Source organism: Nicotiana tomentosiformis, chromosome 8 (genome assembly GCF_000390325.3).
Source record: "Nicotiana tomentosiformis chromosome 8, ASM39032v3, whole genome shotgun sequence".
In the NCBI taxonomy this organism is placed as follows: domain Eukaryota; kingdom Viridiplantae; phylum Streptophyta; class Magnoliopsida; order Solanales; family Solanaceae; genus Nicotiana; species Nicotiana tomentosiformis.
Window position 1 is genome coordinate 33,243,958 of NC_090819.1, and position 11,039 is coordinate 33,254,996.

General features: G+C 34.3%; 1 protein-coding gene across 1 annotated transcript; it reads left to right on the forward strand.

Annotated features, from left to right (window-relative positions):
- The first annotated feature begins 1,642 nt into the window (after positions 1–1,642).
- LOC104099409 (uclacyanin-3-like) lies at positions 1,643–4,319 on the forward strand. Its single transcript, XM_009606391.4, has 2 exons — positions 1,643–1,940; positions 3,805–4,319. Exons 1-2 carry the CDS (start codon positions 1,784–1,786, stop codon positions 4,146–4,148), a joined length of 501 nt encoding a protein of 166 aa, XP_009604686.1. The 5' UTR covers positions 1,643–1,783; the 3' UTR covers positions 4,149–4,319.
- The last annotated feature ends 6,720 nt before the right edge of the window (positions 4,320–11,039 follow it).

The window sequence follows — 11,039 nt, forward strand, 5'->3', positions numbered from 1 at the left end:
GAAAGACTTGTTTAATGGGAAAAATTTGTGAGACAAATATTATGTTGTCACTTGTGTGTGCCTCTTTGTAAGGTTGTTCTCTCGCTATTTTGTACCCTCTTTTATATAGTGGATTGCTCATATCTGCTTGTGGACGTAGGTCAATTATCCGAACCACGTTAAATGTTTGTGTCTCTTTTGATATATTTCTCTTTTGTTGTCTTATTTATCGTCGTTCACGATTTGTTTTACTAGCTTACGCATGACACCTGATTATTTCGATCCTAACACAGCATTAGTCACAAGAGTTCCCATGACTCCGCTATACTCGTGTGGGCCCTGCGTGACTCGGGTTTGTTTAAATGGCACTCCTTAAGCCCTAAAATTAACACGAATGAATTGTAAAAATTTACGGGGTTTTACAATTTTATTTTATGATTGCAGAATTTGAAGAAAATAGTGCTTTTTTATTTTTACAGAAACCTAAAACTGTTCTAAATATATATCAAACGAGGCAGGCATTTTCGTAACGATAAAGCCAAGTTGCTAAGCTACATCAGCAAGGCAAGTAGAAGAAAATTGTGAGGGGAGACTATGCAAAACTGTCCCTATGCATTAGGTAGACATGGGAAAAAGCAGTACCAAACTCCCTAGTATAATGTTACTCATGACAAACTTCGAACTACTACCATTGTTTTCTTATTTAAGATATATACATGGAGGCGGATCCAGAATTTAAACTCTATGGGTTATGTATAGGGTATAATGGATTTATATTAAATGCTCGAATGACAGCGTGACACATGGAACCGGAGGCAGACAGAAGATGAAGCGAGTGGAAACCAAGACCGACGACAACAATTTCAGTTGGCATTGGGTAGATCCCGAAGGGAACATAGTCAACGGGAGCAAACGAATATTTGTCACCAGATGACATTTAATGAAGAATATTTCTCAGTATTAAATACGCAGTCGTTGCAAAGAATTTTGGCATTCATGGTCTGTCGTTACATATTCATCAATGGCCTCCATTATTGTCATTTAAGAGGGGCTTGATCCTAAGACCTTTTTTCCCTATGTATAGCTATAAATAGTGACTTCAACAACCATTATAACACACGAGAGCTCTGACAAAGTTATGCTACACATTATTCTTATTACTGCCTTTGAAAGTCTTGCTCCCGGAACCAGGCTATCTGTCATTTATCTCGATTTCAACGCTAAGTTTTATATTCTTATTTAATTTATTTATCATTTTTGGATCAAATCATTTCGTTTGTCTATAAACCACGTAACAAATTCAACTGTACCGTTTTACGGATAAAGAGGTTCAACTTCTAAAGTTTTAGCATTGAACCCATTATAATTTTAATGTTATGGATTCATATTTACTATTTTTATAGTTTTAATGTATTTTTACATATAAATTTTTACTCTGTATCAAAAGTTATGGGTTCAACTGAACCTGTTATTAATAACCTACATCCGTCCCTGTATATACACTGATAATATGTAAACCTATTAAGAATTGATGTGTATCATAGATAATTATCATATATAAAAATAAGTGATTTGATAGTGTATAACTAAAATTCTTAAATTTTTAAGTAACTTCTTGTGCTTAATTAAATAAATGACATTTCCAATAAGCTTTTCATGACCATGAGCTGTCTATATAAGTTGAGCTAACATCATTAGAAACTTGTGTGTTTCTTCATCAATATCTTTTATCTGTCTCCAATAAAGTTAGAAACAAAGAACAAAAGGCTTCTAATTTCAATTCTTTGAAGAAACTATATATCTAATGGATGTGGCTGCAGCAATTTTCCTATTTCTTCTCCTTGCTTCTCCAATGGCTTTTGCCAAGGAGCATATTGTTGGAGGCAGCAATGGATGGAGCCAATCTGTAGATTACTCCTCTTGGGCATCTGGTGAAACTTTTAATGTCGGTGATACCCTTGGTAAGTTTGTCATTTTTATTTACCTCTTCTTTTTTTTTTTTTGGAAAGGAATTACATATTTCTTTTAAATCTTCTTTGTGGGAACTCCGAAAACTCTACAAACATATATAAGTGTAAAAAAGTGAAGATAAAGATAGATAAGCAAAATTGGATCCGTATTGGTGTTTACGCTCAACTAATAGCTGCATACCATGTGTTTGCGTATACACTTTTCCTACTTAATAACCGTGATTACTTAATATTTAAATTTATCTTATTAAATCATTTAATCATGATAAGCTGATATAATTTGGTGAAAATACTATGTGGGAATAAGTTGTGGTTTATAAGTTTAGAGTGTAGGCTTTGAAACATATATTTATGTAAAAGCATTAAATTTCATTTTATTTTCCAAAAAAAAAAGGCAAAATTTTTAGTTAAAGATATTAATAGACCACGAGATTGATCAAATAATTAGATCAAAAAATAACCCTTTTCTTCCATTTGAAATGTCGTTTAAGGTTTTGGTGCACCAATTAAGAGAATTATTTAATAACACTAATTATATCGGTTGTTTGACTAAATCACCCTTTATCTTTCCTAAAAAATGGAGAATCATTTAAATCATCGTTTTCTCGCGAGTGACTGTAACAAACATCTTGTTGTTAATAAAGAGTGATAAAATGAAGCAAAGAATAAACTCTAAATGAAGATGGAGACACAGAGTGCGTGATATTAATTAACAGTCAAATTCAGGGTGTCAACCGACATTCATTCGTCGAAAACATTACACTGTATAGCTCGGTAATTTTTTTTAAATATGTATATGTATTATATAATTACATTATTTGACTTCTTGGTGAATTTATTTCTTTATATTTTAATTCTTCTTAATAAAAATTTTGGCTCCGCCACTTCATACTCTTTTCATCCACTACACAAGATCCCTAGTTAAAAAATGTTAATGTCGAAAAGCTATTAGCAATAAAATAATTAGATCGCACTCACCAAATTAGGGGACGCCTCGTCATGGCTGACGTACTGAGTTTGAAATTATTATATGGTTGTTTGAGATTTACATCATGGTTTGACTTTATCAGATCACATCTTACTCAAGGTTCACCTAATATAAAGACCAGGTTTTTAAAAACTCTTTGTACAGTCAGCAAAATGTACACTTTTCATAGTTTTCCAACTTACCTCATGTTTGGTACGAACGAAAGTATTTTTCGTGGAAAAGCTTTTCTTGAAAAATGCATGATTTTATCATCTATCTTTTCAGGTTTGGTTGATAAGGGAAAAAACATTTTAAAAAATATCTTTTAGTGTTTGGTTAATGAGCAAAAACATAATTTTTAAGGAACCAGAATTTTTGTTAAGGGGTATCAAAATATATAAAAATAAACATATCAGAAAATTAAAGGGAGTCAATACATAATATATTTACATATAATTTATTTTGTTACCTAGCTACACCGTGTATTTTACTGCGAAGGAGTGTCAGGTGGCTCCGCCACTGTTTGCAAGCTCATTATATTTGGTCAATCTTTTAAAAAAGTACTTTTAAGTATCAAATTACGGAAAATGAAAGTAAAGGTTCAATTGTATTATTTAAAAAAGAAAAATAAATTTAAGCATCTATTATAAAAGAATTCAATTAAACATAAAGTAAAAATATAAATTAAAAATTCCAATCAATATAAAATATAGTTATTCTAAAGTAATAACATTGAGTATTACTTATTGTTTACATGATAATTTAAAAATGTGAAAATACAGCATAGAATATAAACCAGAGTGATAGTAAAAGAAAAACCTTAGAGTATCGATGGGGTTATGTAATTACATTTTTTGATATATATGTTTACATGATGATGATGATCAGTGTTCAACTATGATGGAAGCCATGGGGTGGACATAGTAACAAAAGATGGCTACGACAATTGCAACACTGCAAATCCCATCAAAAGCTTTTCTGATGGCAGCACTACCATTACCCTTGCAACTACTCCTATTGACGTCTATTTTGTTTGTCCTAAACTTAATCACTGTGATACTGGCATGAAATTGGCCATTAGAGTTCAAGGAACTTCCTCCGGCACAACACCCTCCGGCTCGACGCCGCCGACCACTAAGCCTAATGCTGCCTCTGAAGTTTTTGGCACCATGAGCAAAGTGGTTGTTGGATTTTCAATTGTGTTTGGTGTCTTGTTTGCATTCATGCTCTAGGGAAGAGGCAGTGCTATATATAAGTTGTTATTTCTTTTACGTTTTCCATTTCTTTTGTGTTCAGTTGTTTATCGGTTTCTTTCCTTGTTATTATGTTAATGAGAGGCAATATGTGTTCATATTAATTATTTATGGAATAAGGAATACTATCTTATTTCTTGTAACATCAAAGTTTGTCATTTGCAAGGATTAATTGTGCCTTACCCCATCAGTATTGGATTAGTTGTATTATTTGGCTAGTCTATATTATGACTGTCCAACGGGACGGGACGGGACAAACGGGACAAAACGGTAGGCCCATCCCGTCCCGTTAACAAACGGAGTGGGACGGGACGAGACAAACCGGACGAAACGGTAGGCCCATCCCGTCCTGCTAACAAACAGGACCGGGCGGGACGGAACGGGTTCGCGAGCCTTAAGTGTCGTTTTAAAAAAAAAAAAATTAAGCATTAAGTTTGGCAACGACTATTTTTTTGACAATGACTAAGTTTTTAAAGTTTGCAACGGCTAGTTGTTTGACTTATTTAATAAACTTAAAAATTAAACGGAAATTAGAAAACTAAGTAAAGAATTATAAAATATTAAAACAAAAGACTTGTAATGAAAAATTCTAGTAATTATAAATTTATAATAGAGTTATAGTTTATTTAATATAATTTCAAGCCATTAAGTAACTAAGTAAGAGTGTAAGACAATTCATAAAAATAATTCAACGCTTAGAGCCTTTTATTTTATTAATAGAACTTTAAATCTCACATACAAATATAATTCTTTTGAAGAGCACCTAATCTACGCAGCCACCTTCTAGGATGGGTTCTGTTTGAACTAGGCCTCTTAGTAGCCAATTACAAATTATCATACTAATATTTGTAAGCTCATATATAACTTCATTGTAACTTATCTATAATTTCTCTCGGACATTATTCTGGAATTGGCAATGTTGATTGATGTTCCATGAGTTCCATGTCGTCATCGCTCCCAGTGCTAAGTATCTCATTGTATTCTTCTTCTTCCCTAGTGGTTAATTTTTCAAATTCAAGATTTTCTCTTTCTGAATTAATCCAATCTCTGAATAATACGGAGATCTCTAGGTTGTCCTCCGCTAATAAATGTCTATGATCTCCGATTTGAAATCTTGCCGCGCTAAAAGCACTCTCCGATGCTACTGATGATGCTTGAATAGTAAGGATATCTCGGGCCATTATTAAAAGTGTTGGAAAAGCCTTGCCACGTTCCCTCCACCATGCCAAAAGTTGTTTGTTGCCTTCTTCGTCTTTAATACTTTCCAATCCTTGATTAAGATAAAAATCAAGTTCATCATCAATAGAGCAATCAAAACATGTTATTTCATCCATATCTTCTCATATAACTTCTGCTCTAGACTTAGAAGTAGAAGTAGCAGTTTCACCACCTGTTGTTTCCATAGATTTATATTTATCAAACATTGATCTAACATAAGAATATATGTTAGCTTGCTAGCCTTCCAGAGATAGTTATTTATTTTCTTGAATTGCTAAATTCTCATAAATTTTACGAACAAGTCCGTTTGCACCTCTTAATTTTAAAGATGGGTTAAGTATAGTAGAAATTAAATAAACTTGGGGAATAGGAAAAAAATACTTCTTAAATTTTGCAATTATTTCATTAATGGTCGGTGCATAAGTTGTATTAGTTTTATACTTACCAAATACAATAGAAATTCCACAAATATACCATAATATTTGTGTAATGGTATGATAATATATACCAGAAAATTATTTTGTAGCATAATAAAAATTTTCTAAAAATTTAGTAAGCTCTTTGATCTGATCCCAATCAGAATCAATAATTTGATCAGCGGGGATACCATTATGCATATTAAATACCTTTTGTATAGGCAGCCGATAATCATAAGCAACTTTAAGCATTTCATAAGTAGAATTCCACCTAGTACAAATATCTTTTGGAACTTTTCTACATGGAAGGTTAGAACTAGCACATTGTTGAGCAAATTCACGAATTCTACTCGCTTTATTAGCACGAAAAATATAGCCGCAAGCATGTTGTACTTTACTACAAGCATCAGAAAATAAATTAATACCATCTTTTACAACCAAGTTAAAAATATGGCATGCACATCTAACATGAAAAATTACCGGATTAATTGGACAAAGTCTAGTTCTTAAGCTAGTTGTTGCAGTTGTGTTAGTAGAAGCATTATCTAAGGTGATAGTTAAAACTTTATCAATGAGTCCATAAAAATCAAGTATTTGTAGAACAGTAATTGCAATATATGCTCCAGTATGTTTTGAATCAACAAATTTATAACCAATAATACATTTTTGCATGTTCAAGTGATAATCAACCCAATGACATATAACAGTTAAATTATCACAACCATTAGGACTACGACCTATATCAGATGTGATAGACACTTTACAATCTAAGTGAAAAAATACACAACGAATATACTGAAGATATTCGGTTTGAAATTTAAAAACATCATTTCTAACTGTAGTCTTAGGAAAATCTTGAAAAGCGGGATTATAAGTTTCTTGTATATAATGCACAAAAGCAGGGTGAGAAGGAAAAGTAAAAGGTAAGCCACAGGCAGCCACCATTTTTGCTAAGTTCTCACGATCTCTATCTTTGTTATAGGGGCGTAAAATAGTACCAGAAGCAGGGTCAAGCTGTTGTTGTAAAAAATTAGAACCTCCGTCAGATCCACTAGGAGTGCTAGTACCGGTGCTAGGATCTGGTATTTGTCCGGCTTCTATTTTAGCTTGTATCCATAAAGCTTTGTGGTCCCTACCTAAGTGCCTAGATAAACCCCCCGTCCCACCACTTTTGGTGTGCGCAAATCGTTACTTACATATTTCACATGTAGCACGTTGATTGACTTTATCATGTTTAAAAACTTTCCATAGAAGTGATATTTTTGGACGTTCACCCTTAGGCTTACCCCTTATAGGAGGTACAGGGGATAAATCTCCAGACCGAGATTAATCTATGTTGGAGCTTGTTTTGCGGGACTAGTGGGTGTTTCGTCTAATTCTTTTTTCTCATTTTCTTCATCCTCATTTTCTTCGTCCTCAATAAAAATATCATTGCCAAATTGTCTTTCTAAAATTTCATGATCTAGTTGTTCTCCGAAATTAATATTATAACATGCGGGAGGTTAGGAAAATGAAGTTTCATCAACATGAGTCATTTCATCTATTTGTTTTCTAATTCTAGGAGAAGGGCTAAGATTAGGACTAGGATTAGGATTACTACTACTTTCACCTTTACTACTTTTTTTTACTAGTTTTTTTAAATACGCCAAATACATTTTTAGGTGCCATAATTTAAATACGAAATTAAATTTAAAAAGTTAACACAAAAATTAAAAACACAAATGAAATACGAAAATAAAACACTTAAAGTAAACACAAAAATTAAGCACTAAAATAATGAGCAAAAAATATATATTAAAATTAGGAGATGGAACGAGTGCACCATGATTAAATATTGAAACTTGAAGAAATTGCCCAAAATATTGCTCCAAATACTTGACGAATTAATTTGAAGCTTGAAAGTTGCTCCAAAAATCTGCCCAAATACTTGAAACTTATCACTTGATTGCGAGAAAATTGAGAGAATAATATAGATAGAATGTAAGAGATTTGAGAGAGTAATTTATTTTTGTGGCAAAAAATAAAGTAGGATGGGGGTATTTATATTAGAAAATAGTGCCAAAGTGTAATTTAATAAACTTAGGAATTATATTAAAAGTTTATTTTTGGGTGGGGGAGGGTGTTTTTTTGGGGGGGGAGGGGGGGGCCAAATATGACCGTTTTTGGCTATTGGGAACGGCTATTTTTACAATTATAGCCGTTTCCCAACGGCTATAATTTAAAAAATAAATAGGGACACGGGACGGGACTGGTGGGACGGGACAAAATGGGACGGGATAAACGGGCGAAATGGCCATCCCGTGTCTCGTTTAACATAGGCCCATTCCGTTTAGAATTAAGTGGGATGGGACAGGACGGGACCGGGACGGGACGGCCCATCCCGTTAGACGGCCTTAGTCTATATAGCTAAAATCAAAAGTTATTTATAGATGAAATACAAATTAAAAGGGAAAGATTGCTCCTAATTTGGCTTTTTCTTTACCTATCAAAATCCAAAAATTGAATACAGAAACTAATATAACACTCGTTTAAATTAGCGATAGAATGTTTTTCAAAAAAGAACTCATCATCCCTTTGTTCTCTGAATGAACTTAGAATCACAATTTAGAAACAAAAGGGACACCAAGTTAAAGATGGTATACGGTCAAAATCGAGTTTGTCATTTGTGTGACTAATCAAGATTGGAGTATGATGGACCGAGGTTCGTCATTATAATATCGAGCTATGATGTGAAGTTGGAAGGTTGAGCTCGAGACCCAGAGACCGATCATTACCAAGATCGAGTCAAGATCAAGCTTGAGACCCAGAGACCGATCAATACCGAGACCGGCCAAGATCGAGACCGAGCCAAGGAACAAAAAAGCCATTATAACCGCATTTGGGGAGAGAATCTCGGCAAAAATCACGGCTTGAATCAAGGAAAAGCTTATTAATTAATCTATCATGAGATCCCCACTATGTATTTTTAATTATATCCAAAGTAGAATTACCTCACTATATTAAGAGTGGTTATCATCTGTAAAAGGGTGATCAATTTTTTATTTTCATGGATTCATCCACATTCAGATTGGCTGAGATTTACATAACATCATGCAAATATTATCCGTTTTTTATATTGATTCATCTTGTTCTCTTATCAATCATTCTCTATCCAATTTGGGTTTGTATTCATTTCTTGTATAACTAATTTCGATGTCCATTTACATATTTTTCCCGATTTGTATCATTTTATATCATGTATCCTTAGAACTACATATAAATTCAACTCTATCCGTTTTTTGGGTAAACAGTTTGGTGCCCACCGTGAGGCTAAGGATAATAGTGATTATTTGGTACGAATCTCTGCAAAACACACTATTTTACACTTACTCATGGAAGTGTCATTGATTTCAGGTTAAAAACGACGAACTCTCAATTAATGGCACTACCTAACGACAATGAAGTTGGCCTTCAAGATGAGAATAACAACATGACACCCGGGAATGAAAGGCCACTCGTTGACCCCGTTGGAACTCGGGTCGTAGATCCAATTGACGTTAATTCGCATGTGGCTATTGAGGCGAACCAACGTTCCGACCCCGAAAATAGCATTCATGGTAGAACTCGTTCTGCAGTTCGAAACACCCAAAATGTTGGAGAAGACGGGATCCGACTGCGTATGATTTTAGAAATGTTGCAAGCTCAACAGGTAGCGATAGCTGAGTTGCAGAGTCAAACCCAGGCACCGAGCAGGCCCGAGCCCGGTCCACCTCGAGAAATCACCCACAAAACAGGGCTAGCTGTGGTAAGATCAAATGAACAAGAATCGGTGACTAATCCCAAAATTATTAGGATACTCGAGGAACTGACAAAACGAATTGAATCAGGAGAAAAGAGGATTGAAGCAAACGGAAAAAAAAATAGAAACTTATAACTCCAGGGTTGATCAGATCCCGGGGGTAGGGCTGCTTAACGGACTGATCGGGCGGTTATTTACTCTTAACGGTTTGGCTTACCGATTATCGATTTTTAAATGTATTAATCCACTAGCCACCCAATATGATATCAGGCGGATTGGTATCGGTTTAGCTATTATCGGGCGGTTATCGGTTTAATTTCAATTGATTGAAATGACAACATTCTTCAGTGCCTTATAATGATGACAAACATTATAAATGCCTTTTTTATAACAGATGAATTGTGTTTTCAACTATGATGCTTAGCTTATGGAAATGGTTGATATTAGTAGTATTAACCTGAGAGCTGTCACTGCTGGTTGTGGTTGAAGCTATTGTTGCTCTGTAACTTTCGTTGTAACTGGCTTTTGTCCTTTCTGCTGCTACTCTTCCGGATTTTGCTAAGAAAAGTTGACATGAAACTAGTTAGAAGTTGCAGTGTCTCCTGGCTTTGCTTTGGCTATATAGTAAACTATTTAAAGTTAAAGTTTTGTAACAAAATATGAATGATTCTGGAAGATGGTAATCTTTATGGAAAAAATATATATATTGTCCAGAGCAGTAATATATATATATATATATATATATATATATATATATATATATATATATATATATATATACTTAACGGGTTAACGGATTATCCGTTAAGAAAATTAAATAATGCGCCCCCAAACCGATAAGCCGTTAATAAAAAAAAATTCAATCTGTTCCCCATCCGTTAAACAGTTAACCCAATACCAATAAGCCATTAAGTTTCGGTTTCGGTTCAGTTTTGAACACCCCTACCCGGGAGTATCACCAATATTGAAGGGCTTGGATTCCAAAAAATTCGTACAAAAGCCCTTCCCCCCGAGCGCAGCTCCCAAACTGATCCCCAAGAAGTTCTGCATGCCCGAAATTCCTAAATATAATGGGATGACCGACTCCAACGAACATGTCACCTCTTACACATGTGCCATTAAAGGGAACGATCTAGAAGACGACGAGATCAAATCCGTATTATTAAAGAAGTTTGAAGAAACCCTGTCAAAGGGAGCAATGATATGGTATCATAATTTACCGCCTAACTCTATCGATTTTTTTGCTATGCTTACAGATTCTTTCGTAAAAGCACATGCAGAAGCCATAAAGGTCGAGACTAGGAAGTCGGACCTTTTCAAGGTAAGGCAAAAAGATAACGAGATGCTAAGAGAGTTCATATCTCGTTTCCAAATGGAATGAATAGATCTACCACCTGTCACGGACGACTGGGCCATTCAAGATTTCACCCAAGGACTGAATGAATGAAGCTTGATGGC

Excerpts from the sequence above, each read along its gene's own strand:
- LOC104099409 (XM_009606391.4), top strand. The coding sequence starts at position 1,784 with ATGGATGTGGCTGCAGCAATTTTCCTATTTCTTCTCCTTGCTTCTCCA. Across the intron at positions 1,941-3,804 it reads TAATGTCGGTGATACCCTTG|TGTTCAACTATGATGGAAGC; the intron begins GTAAGTTTGTCA and ends GATGATGATCAG.